The sequence below is a fragment of the Berghia stephanieae genome, chromosome 4, assembly GCF_034508935.2.
Source record: "Berghia stephanieae isolate SIO BIC M18660-M18661 chromosome 4, UCSD_Bste_1.3, whole genome shotgun sequence".
NCBI lineage: Eukaryota > Metazoa > Mollusca > Gastropoda > Nudibranchia > Aeolidiidae > Berghia > Berghia stephanieae.
The window spans coordinates 18,175,849-18,194,723 of NC_088363.1; the positions used below are offsets into that span (position 1 = coordinate 18,175,849).

The 18,875-nt window shown below is 36.3% G+C and overlaps 2 protein-coding genes across 2 annotated transcripts in view; one reads left to right on the forward strand and one right to left on the reverse strand.

Moving 5' to 3' along the window:
• Positions 1 to 2,951: 2,951 nt before the first annotated feature.
• On the forward strand, positions 2,952 to 5,160 carry LOC144970145 (uncharacterized). Its single transcript, XM_078909422.1, is given in 3 exon segments — positions 2,952 to 3,003; positions 3,420 to 3,643; positions 3,645 to 5,160. Coding segments are annotated over 2 exon segments (1,623 nt in total). The 5' UTR covers positions 2,952 to 3,003; positions 3,420 to 3,445; the 3' UTR covers positions 5,070 to 5,160.
• A 5,610-nt stretch (positions 5,161 to 10,770) lies between these two features.
• LOC144970144 (uncharacterized) overlaps positions 10,771 to 18,875 on the reverse strand; it is a 35,396-nt gene continuing 27,291 nt past the window's right edge. Inside the window, exons 11-16 of the mRNA XM_078909421.1 lie at positions 18,270 to 18,453; positions 17,515 to 17,557; positions 16,271 to 16,419; positions 13,672 to 13,764; positions 12,406 to 12,441; positions 10,771 to 11,975 (exon numbers count right to left, since the gene is read on the reverse strand). Of these exons, the coding sequence (XP_078765547.1) occupies positions 11,379 to 11,975; positions 12,406 to 12,441; positions 13,672 to 13,764; positions 16,271 to 16,419; positions 17,515 to 17,557; positions 18,270 to 18,453 (1,102 nt within the window). The 3' untranslated portion in view covers positions 10,771 to 11,378. The remainder of the gene's footprint in view (positions 11,976 to 12,405; positions 12,442 to 13,671; positions 13,765 to 16,270; positions 16,420 to 17,514; positions 17,558 to 18,269; positions 18,454 to 18,875) is intronic.

Sequence of the window (18,875 nt, forward strand, 5' to 3'; positions counted from 1 at the left end):
GACATAAGAAATAAATCAACGTAGTTATGCGAAATTTAAACCGACATATCATCATCTTATTTTATTTACAAAGTAGATAATAACATAAAGACAATGGGCACTACGATGATTTCAACATGTGCATAAATATTATGTTTTATACCAAACATGAAAAACACTAAAGGTACACCAAGCAAGAAAGGAGGGGCACACAAAAGGACAGGGAATCAGAATTAATATTTTTTTTATCGATTTTTTTTTCAGGAGGGCGGGGGTATCGGTGCTGGCGACACTTGTAGGTTATTTCAGCACCAGGAAGAAGGAAGATGTGTGAGGAAAATTTATAGATCTGAAGTTAAAAGCACCAAAAAAAAAAGTCAAACAAAGGGGACTAGTAGAAATTGGGAACATCGGATTCCACGACAATTCCACCAATGTGCCTATTTTGATATAACCAAAAGTCCCATCGAGGCACAAGCAATGAGGGAAACACTCAAATGTACAATGTATTCAAAACTAAAAAAATGTAATAGCATATTACAGAGAGATGATTGACATGGAAAAAAAATATCAAACTCTCTTTAAAAAAGGAACAAACATTTGACTGCTCCCTACTCAGCAAAGGATCCAATCAAGACCAGGAAAACAAAAAAACGAGCAATCTCAATTGAGAACAACAATTGAGTACAGCACGGAAAGGGAAAACAGGGGATATAAAACACAAAAGGTGTGTGTTTGCTTTTAAGGGTTTTACAGCGCTTGCGACACATTTGTGTCATTTCAGCGCCAGGAAAAATGGGGTAAAAATGGGAGATAGTGAAAAAATTCAATAATTACAATTAAAAGGACATGAGACAAAATAAGACAAAGGGAAATGTACTTAGTGTGAGATCACCTGAAAGTCTCATCCAGACACCAGCACAGGGTCTCACAAAGAGGAATACACTCAAATGTTTAGAGAATACATCCAAAACAGAAAACAATCAATACATAACAGAGAGATGATTTACAAGTTGAAAAAAATAATCTCCCAAAACTAATACTCAACACTTGACTGTTTCCCTCTAAGCTAAGGACTCCGCCAAGAGCCAGGTCAAAACCAAGCAATTCCATTCAATGACAAAGACAGAAAGAAGACACTGCAAGTGACCTCCTACCCACCATGGGAGGTCAAAGGACCCTACCAAGACAGAAACAGTTACCTCTCTGCCCATCGTGGGAGGTCAGAAGAACCCACCCAGTTTATCGAATTAAAATGATACACGAAGGTAAAAAGAAATATTTATTAGAATTACCATAACAAATTCATAGTCAAAATTTAAAGATACACATTGCATTGTTGTAACAATATTATCGTTAGAGAAACATACTTTTAAAGCAGTGATCAAAAAAAAAGAAAAGAATGAAACATAAATAATGCGCACTTTATAGTTTAGCATCATGAGTAGCCATTAAAGCAATCGATGTTTTAAATATTATGTTATGCATTTTAAGTAAACTGCAACAAGAACAATATCAACATCAACAACATAATGATAATTGGAATACGCAGCTGGTGTGAAACTGTATAAAAAAAAAAAAACAAACAAACATCGAAGCAATGAAAAAAAAAGGATTCATTTAAACGATTTATAGATGATTATGATCGACGTATACTTATTTGAGTCTGATAACCCAAATTGTTATGGTCTCATTGTTGTAATGGAAATACTCTCGAATCAACGTAAAATATTCTGCATTACAATAACGTTAAAACGAGGCCATAATTGCGCCCGGTTCTCAGACCTGCAAATATGTTCACGTCGATTATGATGTAATCATTCTTTCCCTTTGATTTTAGACCCCCCCCCCCCCCCCCCCCCGCACCTCAAGACATAATCAACAAAAAATACGTTATTTGATTCGACGAAATCGGCAAATGTGATAGAAGAGTAAAGATTCGGATGATTGTTTTAAAACTTGAAATGTTAAAAAATAAATTTTAAAAAGCACTGTCATGAAAATGCCCATGGCAAATCCGGGTATCGGAAAATTTTTGCTAGCTAGTTCCAGAAGTTAGTCGATTCTCGAATAAATCAGATGAACTTTGATTCAAATTAAACTAGTTGTTAGTAATGACTGGTATAACGGGTACTAGACGTCGAATGAGATCAGTTGTTTGTTGTTGTTTTTTTCTCCATCTCTCCTCACCTAATGGTTGTAGTAGTAGTAGTAGTAGTAGTAGTAGTAGTAGTAGTAGTAGTAGTAGTAGTAGTTTTTTTTTTAAGAGTTTAACGGCGCTTGGTATACATTTAGGTCATGCAGTGCCAGCAAATAAAAAGAAAATGGGATAGTCAAATAATTCCAGTCATAATTAAAAGCACACGAGAAAAATTAGAGAAAGGGGATGGTTCAAATTGAGAATATATGTAGATTCCAAGAGCACACTATCAGTGTACTAAGTTTGAGATAACACAAAAGTTCCATATAGACACCAGTACAAGATCCGCCAAGAGGAAGACACTCAAATGTGTATAGAATATATCCAAAACAAAACATAATCAACAATACATAACAGAGATATGATTAACATGATAAAATAGCATCTCCCAAAACTAATACTAAACACTTGTTTCCCTCTCAGCTAAGAACTCCAGCAAGGGCCAGGACAAAACCAAGCAATCCCATTCCAAGGCAAAGAAAGAAAGCAAATTGGAAAACACATATGATAGTGATAGAAGACACAAGTGACCTCCTGACCACCTTGGGAGGTTAATGGACTCCATCCGGTGGAAGTAGCAGCAATAGTAGTTGTCGTACCGTAGAACGGGGATACTTTGCACTAAGGGGTTAAATTGCACAAATATGACTTAAAATGCGAATGTCCTTTTTAATGAAGAAGGAAGTTAACAATGATTACCATACTGACTCTTCAATGCTGGAAATACCATTGGCTGCCATTTTCACCATTCATTGTTTGTTGATATCAGCCAGCAGGTGCTAGAACCAAGCCAAAACACCAACCTTTATTTCTTCGAAACCAAGGTATGTAGAACCTTCTACTTTTTTAGAATATTTCTAACATTCATTTAACCTCAGCACCCCTCTTTATCAATAGAAAATATGATTAAATAGACATGTTTTTGTGGATGTGTGACAGAATCTAGGGGTTCCCTGATGAGTGGCCTGTGCAAAGTTGCCCCTGTGTTTGAAAGCATGTGAAGTGGTGTGTGCAATGTTGCCCCAGGTTAAGATATGTTAATGATTTGTTTGTTGTTCCCCCCAGGATGATTTGAATGTATATTTTAACCAATTCAATCACCTGTTACGTCATATCTCATTCTACAGAACTTAGTCATCTCATCATTACTACTCTCCATCTCAATATTACAGGTATGTTATAGCAGACTACTGGTACATCTGAATCTAATTCTCTGTTTCATCTTTGTATTCCCCTCCAGATCTCAGCAGTACCTGTATCCCCAAAATGCCGAGAGTACACAAAAGAAAACCCGGAAGCCGGTCATATAAGGACTATAGTGAAGAAGTTCTTATTCAAGCACTCAATGACTGCAAACACGACAAAGTTCGAGATGTCGCCAAACGATATAATATACCCTTCAGAACATTGTATAATAAAATCAAAGGTGCTCATAAGAAACAATGTGGACGACCAACTATTTCTCCTTTGAGGAAGAAGAACAGATGCCGAACACTTGGTCACATGTGCAGACTATGGGATGCCGTTGGACAAGTTTGACATTCGTGTTATGGTTTCTGTATACCTACAGAAGATCAACAGCACTGTGTCTCAGTTTAAAAACAATATTCCTGGACCTGATTGGATATCATCTTTCATCAAACGACATGAAATTCTTACAACGAGAATGTGCCAAAATATAAAGCGAAGCCGGGCTGGCGTTGAACCTGGTGACATTGACAAATATTTTGAGCGGTTGGCAGTCTCACTTCAAGACATACATCCTTCTAATATTCTTAATTATGATGAGACCAATTTGGCTGATGAGCCTGGTCTCAAAAAATGCATCTTTCGACGAGGTGTAAAATATCCGGAAAGGATAATAAATCACTCGAAAGGAAACATTACTGTTATGTTTGCTGGTACAGCAGATGGAGAAATACTTCCGCCATATGTCATATACAAGTCGCAGCATTTGTGGAACTCGTGGTGTGATGGGGGTCCTAAGGGCACTCGTTACAGTCGCACCCGTAGTGGATGGATGGACAGCGAACACTTCGAGGAATGGTTCAACTCTATTGTTTTACCTTGGGCTCGTCGAAAGGATGGACAAATAGTTGTTATTGGGGACAATCTAAGTTCTCATTTGAGCCCTAAAGTTTTGGACATTTGTGCTGAGAGAAACATTCGTTTTGTTCTCCTACCACCAAACAGCACTGACAAATGTCAGCCATTAGATGTATCGTATTTCGGACCGATGAAAAGACACTGGCGGAAAATCATGGAGGAGTACAAAATGAAAGAGCCAACAGCAACGTCTCTGGACAAGGCGAAATTCCCATCTCTTCTATGCAAATTGATGAATACATTGGGCATGCATGGCCGTGACAACCTCGTGGCTGGATTTCGTGCTTGCGGAATCTATCCTCTAAACAAGCAGTTGGTCTTGAAGAAATTTCCGGAATTTGCAGCCTCTGGGGAACATGATAAAGAAAATCTACACAGAGCTGTGTCCCCAGCAGTACTTGAATATTTGAAACAATTCAAATACACCCCAGGACAGAGAAGGAAAACAAGCAATGGTGCTCGAAAGCGACTTAACGTTGAGCCCGGAAAGTCTGTTTCTGCAGAAGAATTGATGTCTTCTACGTCAAACTCAAATACTCAGCCCTCTTCCCCTGTCGCCTCAACTTCATCCATGGACCCTGAAGGATTGTTACATTTACAAGAAAATGATTCTGAACTTGAAGCTCTCAAAGAATGCCAACCAGAGAATGGTTCCGATACCAGTGCGGAAGATTCGGATGCATCAACATGTGTCTCGACAGAGCAAGATGTAGACTTAGATCTGCTAGTTTCCGACAGCAGCGACGAAGAATGGCAACCACCAAAGAAAAGATCCAAAGAATAAAGATTAATTGACTGGCATTTATTGATTATTATGGATTAAAGTTGATTTAAACTCAATATTATGACTGTTGTGCAAAGTATCCCCATTTTGAAATTTTTGAAAATATTCAATAAAAAATTCATTACACCTAAAATAACCTATATTTAATCTTTTGAAGTATGTAGATTTTAAACTTTTACCTCCCACCCCTAAGAAAAAAACAAAAAAATGCCTGAAATGAATTATTTAAATAGAATTTATTAAATCTCAAAGTTGAAATTCGTGCAAAGTATCCCCGTTCTACGGTAGTAGTAGAAGTAGTAGTAGTAGTAGTAGTAGTAGTCGTAGTAGTAGTAATTCTACTACTGCTATTACTACATCTACTACTGCTGTTACTACTTCTACTTCGAGGGGCGTCCGAAAGGAAACCGGGCTCTTGTCATTACTAAAGTCTTGAATTTGAATATATCACTCTAGCTACTACTTTTCAATGATGATTCCATTTTTACGAAGGGATAGATACCCAACTGAAAGAATTGTTCATCAAGCTTTGAAAACCAATCTTGACTTTTCTCAACAAAATCTTCAGTTTCGTGCCTCTTTGCGCAAGGGTCCAAACAGGTAAAAGTCAGACAGTGCCAGATATGGACTGGGGTAATCAACAAATGTTCCAGAAGATTATTTTTGTTTAAAAGTTGAAAGTCTTCGCCAGGTCCTACAATGTCTCTTGGTGACACCATTGGTCAGTCCCACTGGGCTCATTTTATTTTTTTTGTAATTTTATTTTAGATGTACGACGCCTTTGACAACTTAGGTTATTTCATGACGCTGCTAAAGGGAAGTCAAAAGATGGAAGTTAATGCTAGCAAGCACATACATGAAAAGTTAAGTAAGACAAAACGGACAATGTTTTGTTTGATTTTAATGGTTTTACAGCGCTAGTAAAAAGGAAGAAGATGGGATCGTCAGATAATTCTAGATTTACAATTAAAAGCACCCAAGAAACTGTAAGCCAAAGGGGACAGGGTTAAATAAGTGGATTCCAAGAGCATACTATCGATCACCTTAAAATTCCAACCAGACACAAAACCATGATCCCATTGAGGAATACACATAAATGTTTACATATCAAAGCATACATAATATGATTTACAAGAGATGCTTTACAAGTAAAAAATAGCATTTCCAAAAACTAATACAGAACATTGACTGTTGCCCTATGAGCCAAGAACTTCAGCCTGGGCCGGGACACATAATCCCATTCCAAGAAAAAGACAAAAAGCAAACCTGAAAAAAAAAAAAAAAAAACAAGATCCGGTATGGCATTGGTGGAAAAAAGCAAAAATGACTCCGGAGCCCATCATGGGAGGTCAGGACAACCCACCTACCAGAAGAAACAAATGGTCTCATTCCAGAAGTATATAAAGCCATGGGAATTAGAATTCGCAATAGAGAGATGTAAAATCAACCGGCCCATTAGGCTAACGCCCTGAAGGAAATGCTAGGCATCTCCCCTTGTGAGAGGTTTTCCTGCAGTGTAGTGACCCCCCCCCCCCCCCCCCCCTTTTTTTTTTTTTTTTATTTCCATGAAGTCACATGGAAATAAAAACCCAAAGGGAGAAGTTCATAGAAACAACTAAGCTTCCAAAATTTCCGCCAATGATAGAGAAAGAGACATATAAATAAATAGAGAGAGAGAGAGAGAGAGAGAGAGAGAGAGAGAGAGAGAGAGAGAGAGAGAGAGAGAGAGAGAGAGAGGGGGGGGGTAATTTAAGGGGTTTTTTTTACGGCGCTGCAACACATTTAGGTCCTATCAGCGCCAGTAAAAGAAAGAAAACGGAATAGTTAAAATATTCTAGATTAATAATCGCAACACCCAAGAAAAAGTAAGACAAAGGGAAATCTGTTCAAATAGGGAAGAAAAAGGGATAGTAAAAAGTTATAGAATTACAATTAAAGCACCCAAGAGAAAGTAAGACAAGGGGGAACTGGGAACAAATAGGGATCAGTTGTTGATTCCAAGAGTATACCATCAATGTACTTAGTTTGAGATCACCTTCAGTCTCATCCAGACACCAGCATATGATCCCACTAAGAGGAAAACACTCAAATGTTTACAAGATAAGTTCAATACAAAAATATAACGATCACTACAATAACAGAGAGATAATTTGCAAGGAAAAAAATATCACCTCCCAAAACAATACATTTGATCTCCCTCTCAGCCGAGGGCCAGGACGAAACCAAGTAATCCCGTTCCAAGACAAAGACCGAAAGCAACTCGGAAAAGACATAGGCGGATAGAAGTAGAAGACAGCACGTGACCTCCTGCCCACCATGGGAGGTCAAAATGCCCCACCCACACACACACACACACAGAGAGAGAGAGACTGAGAGAGAGAGAGAGAGAGAGAGAGAGAGAGAGAGAGAGAGAGAGAGAGAGAGAGAGAGAGAGAGAGAGAGAGAGAGAGAGAGAGAGAGAGAGGCTTGCGTTTACTTGTATCTTTTAGGTCGTTTTATCACCTCGGTGTCGTGCATAATCACACTGCGGTTCATCGGTGCAGTAATATTAATGGGCAATCTGTTAAGGCGCCAAAGAAAATGTAAAGTAAGGGTAATAATAATGAATTGACACACTGAAGGCATAGATGCAAATCCTAGATCCCAGCGTCATCCCACCCAAATGCCAAGGCCGATGTATACCTTTATACAGGTGTGATAACAAACATGTTGTGGGCTCGTTGTTGAAATGGAAATTCTCTCAAAGCAACGCAACATGAAGTCCATTAATCAACGTTAAATCAAACCCATATTATTGAATTCTTGTGACAGCTTTTATACGCCCCTAAAACCAACTAAATTTTGATTGTTTAAAATCCATAGCGCATACTTACGAAATTTTAGACATATCGCAACGCTTGCGACATTTGTATGCCACATGAATAAGAAAAGGGAGTACACACAACACACTTGACATATTGATAAAGCGCTCAATTCCCCCAACTGAGTCACCGATATCTAAGATAATGCGGTGAGTAATGTGCAGTGAATATTTCGCTGAAAGTAGACCCCAATGCGACCAACTTAAAATAAGCATTTTCTAATGGAATCAGAAGCCCTGATATTTTGAATAAGCTTCCTTATACGGAGTCATTAAATTCATCTGTTGACAAAATTCGCGCAAAAAGGTCAGCTATACTGTTTCACTCTCGACTTTGTGAAAAGTGCCTTGAACTTGGTTTATTTTGTGGTACTAGACATATTAGGCTTGGTAGTGCGACTTAAAGTTAGATGTAAAAGTTAAACATGAATCTTTTCGAGTTAAACAAATAGAGAAATCAACACGACCTCGGTCAGGTGTTATGCTATTCATCGCAGGGCCAAATGTCACACAAGACCAGTGGTAGCTAAAGGTTGAGACAAAGTAAAAACTGACACCTCAGTGTATCCAGAAAGTTCATCAGGCAGCTCCTTAAAGATGTAATGCCCGACAACTGTTCCTTGTGTTAACAATCTGCTTACGGTTGTGAGCCATTGATAGAAAAAAATATGGCAGTCAAATAGGGCATACCGCCGCCGCAGTCTGGTCACATGGCCATGCCATTGGCATTTTAGTTCGTCTTTCCAAGAGAGGTCCAAGGAAGTGATAAATATTAATTTTATCTGGCCAGAACGCAGCCATACCACACACAGCCAATAAAATAAAGACCCGTTGTATGGTTGAAGTAAATACCTATATCCTTGCGACCGCGGTTAAATGTTTTGTTTGTTTTTAAGGGTTTTACAGCGCTTGCAGCACATTTAGGTCATATCAGCGCCAGTAAAAAGAAGAAAACGGAATAGTCAAAATATTCTAGATTTACAATCAAAGCACCCAAGAAAAAGTAAGGCAAAGGGGAATTGGTTCAAATAGGGAACAGATGTAGATTTCAAGAGCAAACTAACAATGTACTTAGTTTGAGATCTCATCTAGACACCAGCAGAGGATCCCACTTAGGGGAATACACTCAAATGTTTACAGAATACATCCAAACAAAGAGATGATTAACAATGAAACAAATATTATCATCTCCCAAAACTATAACTATACATTTGACTGTTTCCCTCCCAGTCAAGGAATCCGGCCAGGGTTGGGACAAAACCAAGTAATCTCATTCCAAGACAAAGACAGTAAGCAACTCGGAAAACATTTATAAGAAGATAGAAGACACGATGTGACCTCCTGCCCACCATGGGAGGTCAAAGGACCCCTCCCGTGTAGTTACCGAGTTTATACTACTACTACTACAGTGCCCAGCAAATTCCCCGCTAAAAGAGAATTACTCACATGGTTTCAAAAGCTGTATGATAGATGATATATACTCTTTTGGGAGGAATTATATCTCTGTGAAAGACTTTCGAAAAGGATTTAAGCTTCATTACTCAAGTACAAGTTTAAGAACACTTTTAGATCATTCCAGTGAAAGAAAGATAGCACATATTACACACAAGGACAGAAAGATATAAGTTCGGTGCCTCCCTCAAAGGAAAGGACTCAGCCAGGTATGTTATAAAAAAAAAGATGTTTTTCATCCAGGACAGAGCAGAAAGACACACACAAAAAAAAAGAGAGAACAAATCACAGGATGAAAGGCCCTATCAATAATAGCAGCATCTAGAAAAGGGAAAATGGTGGCACGCATGAGGTAGGTTTTGAGTTCAGTGCCTGTAACTCACTCTCTAATCTCAGTTTAAGAAATTTAAGGATGTGGCAGAGGTGTCAAATGTAACTGGACTTCTTTTCCTAGGCGCCTACTATAAAACAAATGATCAGCAAATCCAAGACTTTTTCAAACAAATTTATCTGATTCTTCCAACCACATTTTGTTCCCTTTTACATGGCTACAGTTTAGCTCACCTATCAGCACCTGCAACAACGGAGTTTGCATTAGCGCCCAGAAAAAAAAAAAAAAAAAAAAATGGAAGTCTTTAAATAGCGCTTGTAAAGTCATTGGTTCATTAGCGCCTGAGGAAAGGAAAAACAAGGCAAAGGTCTCATTCAACTAGTCCAAAGAGAAAAACAGTTGTCAGTTTCAGCAGTCATGTAAAACCCAGTAGAGACTGTTTCATAGACCTACATCCTTTCCCTTCAAAGGAACTCATGTTACCGCCAATAATGAGTTTCTAAAAAAAAAATCATCTCCAACTGATATAGGACGATGAATCCCAGACAGAACCATTTGGCCTCATCCAAGGACAAAGTAAGAAAGCCATATGGAATGGGGACATGAAAAGGATGAAAAGAAGGAGCAGCGAGAAAGGAACAGGAATACTCAATGGGGTTTTTTAAGGCCCCCCCCCCCCCCCCTCCCCTTCCACCCCAAGTCAAAAAGTTGATAGCTTATTGTTCAACGGACAAATGTTGGACAGACCGCTTCATCCAAAAATTAATATCATCTGTTCAAGTTTCTTTTCTTCTCCTCCTTGGTTTTGTTTTTTTTTTAATTGAAAAATGCCGTAAGTGAATTATTAAGTTGAGTAATATCTTCAGTTCTAACATATTGACAATTTTAGAATGGTTTCTAAAAAAAATATTTCAAAATACATAATCAAATAAATAATGATAATCAAAAAAAGATAAAACATTAAATAATCCCTCTGAAATGTTTAACAATACAATTTTCCCATGACATAACATACATTTTTTATCATTATGATAGAAAAGAATAATTGAAAATAGTTGTCAACTCTCATTTGATTTATTTTTACAACAATTATAATGAAAATCTATACAATAATAATTACAAATATAAATTTAAAAAATAACCCAAAAAATAGTATTTCAACAACAACATATGCCAACTCAATAGCATAAGATGTAAAACGGAAAGAATAAAATCAAACAATCTTATCTGGAATGGTTTGATTTATTCATCTAATCCCTGGATAGGGAAATAACACCTGAATAAAACAACTTAAACACCACATTCTAAAGTACAACGCCAGCTTCCATCTTTGGATCAAATATCATTTTCGGTTTCCGCCAGCACTTTTGCGAGATCACAGTTGACTAGTTTTATATCCAAATCCAACTGAATTGCAAGAGGTCGCATGAATAGAAATCTGTATAAATGTGCAATTCATTTTCCGTGAAAACGGTAATAATGCATAATGAAAAAGGCACTGATCTGATTACATTTTATTTCTCTTTAGAGATAAGCAAAGCAAAAAATAAAAACTCTCCTAATATTGAAAATTATGAGCTTGGAATTTTCAAACATTGTAATGACTCCAACTGAATCAAATATATTAGATAACAACTATTTGATGAGATTTAGAGGTATCACAACTTCAGTTAAGATTGACAGAGGGGTTCACTGTTCCATTTGAGGTATCCAGCGGGCATTCTGAAGGAAAGGCTTCCTCAGGTAAAGGACTTGGTGTGCGTGAGAGTTCTGGGGTTGGATTGGAATCCATCTCCCATGGTGAGTTTGGATCTTCCTGGCAGACAGATATTACTTTAAGAGCAGTGTTTGTACCGGCGTTGTTGAGGGCAGATATAAAAGTTGGAATTTCACTATCATTTGTATTTGAATACTCACCTTTTTCTTCAGACACTTCTTCTGAACTGTCATTACCTTTCAGTTCAGAGGAAATGCCTGGAATTCCACCCTCAGATAGTGGCTCCATTTTAATAAAGGGCTCTGATACAACTGCTTTTTCAGGTTCTTCAACTATTTCCTTTTTAACCTCAACAAAACTGTCTGAGGCCTGAGACTCTACTTTGATATTTGAGATACCTGCTGTATCTAAATTTGCTTGATGCTCGGATATATTTTTTATATCAGGTTTGGTATCAATTTGCTGATTCTCCTCTTCAATTTTCTCTTGCTGCTTTATCTCAATATCCAATGGATTCCTTGCTAGATCTGTTATGGGTGTTGGCGTCTGAAAATATGACAAAAGCTTAAATAAATAATCTTTCTTTTTCTATTTTGGTTTTATTATTATGACGTTTTGCCTTCAATAACCACTGCATTGCATTGACTACTATCAGTCTAATAATGGGGTAAGAATGACTGGTTGCAAAGAAAGGCGGTCAATTATTAGAATGAGCACTGGCTGAACAGCAAAATTTGTAATATGGATGAAAATATGTTGTATTAACGTCTGAATAACAATAACAATGAGATTAGCTGAGAATAAATCTCATCTATCTAAAATCTGTAGGTTGTTTACTTTTTGACAATCAGCATACGTGCATCATTATTTTAAGTGATAATTTGGATATGGCCAAATATTTTATGTATGTAGTCCACAAGTTAATCAAATAAAATTCATGTGAATAAAAAAAAGTTTCCATTGTACTTATACTCACTTCTTGAATATCCTCAAAGCAAATGGGGTGATATGTCTGTGGATTGAAAAGAGGATAAAAACAAAACCATTAAAATCTTACAAATAGTAAGATTCATTGAGTGATCAAATCAAAGAGTAAAAATAAAACAAACACTAACAGGAACTTTATCGGTTTCAAAACTATAAAATAGCTGTCTATCAATGAATGCATTAGACCTCTTTATCTTACCTACACCATTGCCTGCTCTGTACTTTGTCACTTTTGAAATTTCAAAAATAACGTCTTAGTCCTCCTCACATGTTCAATGTTTGTATTATATGATGCGTACCATTATGAAGAATTCAGGGGTGAGAATGACTGTCACAAAGAAGGGGTAAATTTTTCAGCCCGTAGATCATGGCCCATCCGAACGACTATTAACCTATACATTTGAATTTCATAAAAATTTACTGAGATGCAATCAATGTGTCTCGCAGCAATTTCTGACACCACTCAGAAGAATTTCAAAAGTTGAGATAGTAATTACACCATATAAAATCTAATCTATTTAGAGAATGATATCATGTGATCATACAATGTCACCACCACCCACCCCTATTGTTTACTTTAAAAAAAATATTCATATGATTTGTTGGCATGATGTGGTGGTGATAGTTGCAGTAGAAGTGGTGCTAGGGATGATGATGTGGTGGTAGTTGTAGTAGAGGTGGTAGAGTAGTTGTAGTAGAGATGATGACATGGTGGTAATTGTAGTAGAGATGGTGATGAGTTGGTGGTAGTTGTAGTAGTAGTAGTGGTAAGGATGAAGATGTGGTGGTGGTTGTAGTAGTGGTGATAGGAATGATGTGTTGGTGGCTGTAATAGTAGTGGTCGGGGTTGTAGGGATATTGATGTAGCGGCTGTGGTGAGTCTTTAATATTCATATTAAAATTTGAAAAAGGCGGAAATCCACCTTTGGGTGGATGATTCTCAGCCCTGGAATATAGGCATTAACTTTCAAATTGTCTCAACAACCAGGTAATCTCTGTGGTGCAATGCTAGCGTTTCTGAATTGTAATCAAGAGGTCTGAGGTTCGATCACAAGTGGAGGCAGACTGATTTTTGGGGGGATGGATTTTTCTTCCTGTCTTGTATTCCTCTTTCTGCTTTACCTAGTATTGTTTGATAAACGCTTTTTCAGATCATGCTCCCTATTTTGTCACATTAAAAATCCACATCACATTTTTAACTTATTTTACAATTGACCAGGTGAGTGAACTGCTTAAAATTTTTTTTAAATCTTACCTTTCCATTGACCTTGATAGTGTTTTTCAGAATCCATTCCTCTGTTTCTTCGTTCCAAACCTGATCGAATGGGTCTCCACAAGTAGCACACACCTGATGCATAAATAAAAAAAAGTAAAAATCATTCACAGCATTTGCCTTCATCTTTCGATAGAAAATTTACATTAAATCATTGACGATAAGAGAAGGGCACAATAAAAGAGAGGGAACTCAATTGGTTAATCACTTGGCTATTTAACAAACGACTTTCCAATTATGTTGACTTGGTCACTGAAAAAATAAGGTGCGGTGAGAAGTTTTGGACATGCAATACAATCATAGGTTAAAAGCAATTATTGTCTCTTTTGGCGTGATACATAATGGCTCCATGGATCTCTTTGACTCCTGGTCCTAAAGAACTAGAATTTTATTCCTTAAAACTTCTCTAGATTAATCTGCCATGATTCCTGACAAATTAGCATCTTTAAAAACAGAACATAAAAACATTAAAAAGACGAAATATAAAAAACAAAACAAAACCAATAGCTGAACAATAGCAACAAAAACATCAGTAAAGAAGAAAAAAAATGCATCAGAAATGACATATAATATAAATGATTGAAATCTCCTATATTGGCTGGTGGAGATTTCAAACAAAAAACAGAAAACTAAAAGGGCAAAAAAGAGAACATGAACCTGGTCAATTTCAGTGCAATTTATCTTTAATTAATATATTTTTTCGTAAACCATCCGTTATTAAATAGTTGGTATACTGGGTATCAAACAATATTTAGAACTTTTCAAAAGTGAGATTTAACAAGGTTGCCAAGAACGAATGGCCCTCTTAAAAAGATGAAACTTTCTCAGATATTGTATAAATCTTGTTACTACACGTAAGTTTTAAGATTTTAACTGCCTTCAGTCCTTCCAAAATTCAAGATTCCCTTTTTTTAAAGTATGGATATTTTCAGGGCTGCCAACTTCAATACAAGAAAAAGTGTAAGATTGCTTGCCAAAAAGAGTAAAATTTAGAGTGAATGTTAAATTTGATAATGTAACCCTTCAGTCATCTCACTTCTCACTGTTGAGTCACATTGGAGATTTAAAAATTTCCTGCAACAAGTTTGTGTGGGTGAAATACTTCAGAAAAACTTGAAAATAAAATTAAGAAGCAATGCAAACAATCACAAAAATCTATCAAACACAAGAATTAATTGTTAAAATATATTTTGTGGGAAGCATGAAGAATGCCACAAAACATGAGAAACAGAATCAAAACAACTTTTTTATCAAAATGTTAACGATTTGATTCTCAAGAAATATAAATCTGAGAGATAAAAGCATACAATTTTACAAAAGTGAGAAGTTGACAGCCCTGTATTTTCCTCCTTTTAACTGAAATGATTATCACCTTATGACTCATTGAGTATAATTGGGTGGAATACACATATATCAGAATAAACAACAAAAAGATAAAAAGCAACAACTTGTGTACAGATCAAAAGCAACAACTTGTTTACATACCTTGAAAGGCATAAAAGCACTCTGGAAATGCTAGAGAAGAAATATGTGTTGGAATAGGAAAAGATAGGATAGATTTCGTTTTTTAATTTATTTTCTTTTAATCCCAAAAAAAAAAGGTACAACTTTTTACTGCAAGAAATAAAAAGACACACACTTCAGAAAATAAAATGAAATGCAGCAGAAAGAGAATGGTTGAATGCATTTCATAAGTTTCCTTTGGAAAGTTGTTCAGAAAGATCAGAAGCTTAAAAGTGAAGAATGCGAGAGATACAATTAACTAAACAAAGTAGGTTGAGACATTTTGGATGGAACTGGAGATTAAATGAAGAAGAATCGTGCCTCAGAGTATTAAATTGAAAACCAACATGGGAAAGAAAAGTGTCCAAAACAAAAAAAAAAAAAAACAAAAAAAAATAATGCATCAATAGAGCTCAATATAAAAAAAAAGTCAATCTTGATGATGATTAAGGCATTTAAAGCGGCTTTTGGCGTGACTAAGGTCTGAGATATTTAAAGATATTAATCAAATTGAGAATGATAAAGTGTGGAATAAGAATCTTGGTCTAGGGCCTTTTTGATACATGCCAAAAGCAACAATTATAATAATCTCAGAATAGATCTAATGTTATGGTTCCTGATAATACCCTGAGATAAAAATTTGAAATTGGTTGAAAGTTTTTATTTTTTTAATTAAAAATTATTGGTTGTTTGGAATTGTGTTGGTATAAGTGGCAGAACTGCTTTTCAGTCTGAAATGCTCTAATTGAGAAGAATCTTCATTAAGTAAAGCCTTTGAGTCAAGGTGGCTATCCATCCATTTGGGGGAGGAAAACAGGTATCATTGCTGTTGACATGAAGTTGACCAGTAACATTTTGATTGCCTCATAAGGAAATAGTAATCACAACAGGGTCAAGTTGTACAACTAATCTGTTTGAAATTATGATTTGACAAATAATCAAAAAAAAAAAAAAAAATTTCATTCACTTAAGTCATAGATCAACTATAACCCAAAACTTCAAATTTCAAATGCATTTTTTAACTGTTTCACAGAGGTAAATAGTTTATCTTTCAATTGTTAGTAGAGGAATGACTTACATCTTCTCCTTCAGCACCTGTGGCTACAGGATTTGTAACAACATCTTTTCCTTCAAGAGCTCTGAGGCGCTGTGGATCCATGGCAAATGCACTACTAGATCCTGTCTGCTCACTAACAAGACGCATCTGTTCAAATATTTCACTTCGTGCTGTGGAACAACAAGATAAATGTATCCACAACTGTGCCAAGTATAATTCTAAGGTCTCTCAAAACTACAATAAGATAGCACATAAGAAGTGGTTTAAAGAGGAGTGTCAGAAAGAAACAATAATAATAATACTGACATCCACCATCCATTTGATTGGCAAGAGAAGTAAACAATATTGCGTCCTAAATAAAAACTACACATAGATGCAACTTTGAAAATTTTGCTAAAACATTGCTCTCAAGGCATTTTAAGCAGCTAATGGCTGTGATCATGAAACAGACACTGTTAAAAAATAAGTTTTAAATCCTGTACAATGATAAAATAAATTGTGTTAAGTGATTGAATTATAATGATGATGTGGTGGTGGTTGTAGTAGAAGTGGTGGTAGGGATGATGATGTGGTAGTGGTTGTAGTAGTGGTGGTGGTGGTAGGGATGATGATGTGGTTGTGGTAGTACGGATAATGATGTGGTAGTGGTTGTAGTAGTGGTGGTAGGGATGATGTGGTGCTGGTTGTAGTAGTAGTGGTGGTAGGGATGATGTGGTGGTAGTTGTAGAATTAGTGCTGGTAGGGATGGTGATTTGATGGTGTTGTAGTGGTAGGGATGATGATGTGGTGACGGTTGTAGTAGTAGTGGTAGGGATGATGATGTGGTGGTGTTTCTAGTAGTAGTCGTGGTAGGGATGATGATGTGGTGGCAGTTGTAGTAGTAGTCGTGGTAGTGAGGATGGTTGTAGTATCAGTGGTCTTAGGGATTATGGTGTAGTGGCGGTTGTAGTAGTTGTGGTAGGGATGATGATGTGGTGAAAGACCTAAGCTAGGGCAACCAAAGTTAGAATTCCATTGCAAGAAAGTGTTAGAATTATAGTCAATTCATTTTTACACCACATTCATTGGTGATACAGATTTTCCATTGAATGAAATAGTTAAGTGTAAAAATGATGTAGAGTTCATTTCTCATTTCCAAAATGCAGCTTTTGTGGTCATCGTTTTCAAATCAATTTTAAAAGATAGTAGTGAAAAAAAAATAAAAATCAATATTTAATCAATAAACTTATAATCTGCCCCCAACACTATCACGACTAAAATCTTACATTTCTCTTCACTGTCTTCCAATTCCTCATACTGTATCCAGTCCTGAAATAAAGAAATGAATCACAAAGGAATAAAATGCAAGATCATGATTGTAAAGACAATGAATGCATTAAAGCTCTTTGTGAATGATTATATTGTATTTAGAATGGTATATTATTTCTTTTATGCCACTTTCACTTCAGTGTCAGTAAAAAGATGATAAGAGTCAAAAGATTTAATACAAAGGGTGTTTCCACAAGATAAACAGAGATCGGTCTAAAAGCATTCCACCCCTAGACTCACTACTAAAGAGTTGAATACACCGAATGTTTAAAATATATAAATCCCCACAAAATTATGAATGCTTTCCTTTCAATGACAGACCTCTAGGTAACCTTCCCAAACCATGAGTGACCTCCCTAGTCAACAATGAGAGGTTGAGGGCCCCCAAGGGGGTGGAGCGAGGGAGTAAAGCACAGACCTCACAAGGAAAGGGATACTTTTAATTGATGATTGAGCAGCATTTTTCTTCATCTGGCCCATATGCGTACAGCAGTGGTGGGATAACTTGAGTCTAATCAAAACTACTTTATGAGACTAGACTTATCAAAATGGTAGAAAGCAATTTGTGTTATCTCAAAAGAACAGAAACCAGGACAAATTCCAGCTTTATGGGTCTCAGCACTTGTAAGTCAAAGGGCTATTGTAAGTCAAGTGTCAACAACTCTAAAAAAATAAAGTATATATTGCAAAATTAAAAAGAAAACAATCTTACTGGTATTGTATAAAACCATTTTCTGTTTTTGGCCACTTTCACCATTTCCTGTTCCAATTTATTTTGACGGAAATGCCAGTCTAAATGAGCCTTGTACTTGGCTTGATCATCGTCAGTAAATCGTGCAGAGCAAGTGTGACACTGAATACCTTGGTGAAGTTCATCTACCACTCTCTGGTATGGTCTGAAATTATGTAGAAAACGAACGAAGTTCTTAAAAGATACATATCCATGAAAATGAATGCAAAATGTGGTTTTATATATATATATATATATATATATATATATATATGAGCCAAGGTCAAAAGGTGCCCGCCTGATACCAGTGTTAAGAAAATTTGATTTTTAATTAATTATGGGCTGTTTTCATTGGGTTAATGCTTGTAATCAATTGATAATATGAAGAAGAGATAAAATGAGATAGTCTCAACATACTCTGTTCAACAGAATATGAAATAAACAACTTGAAAGTGAAATTTGAATGCTGTTTGGCATGTGCTTAAAACGAGGTCAACGCATGACCTTTTTAGAAATCATGTAGAAATTAAATGTGATGTTTTAGCTCACGTGATTGAAATTTGACTAATAGTATAAAGTCAAAATTTA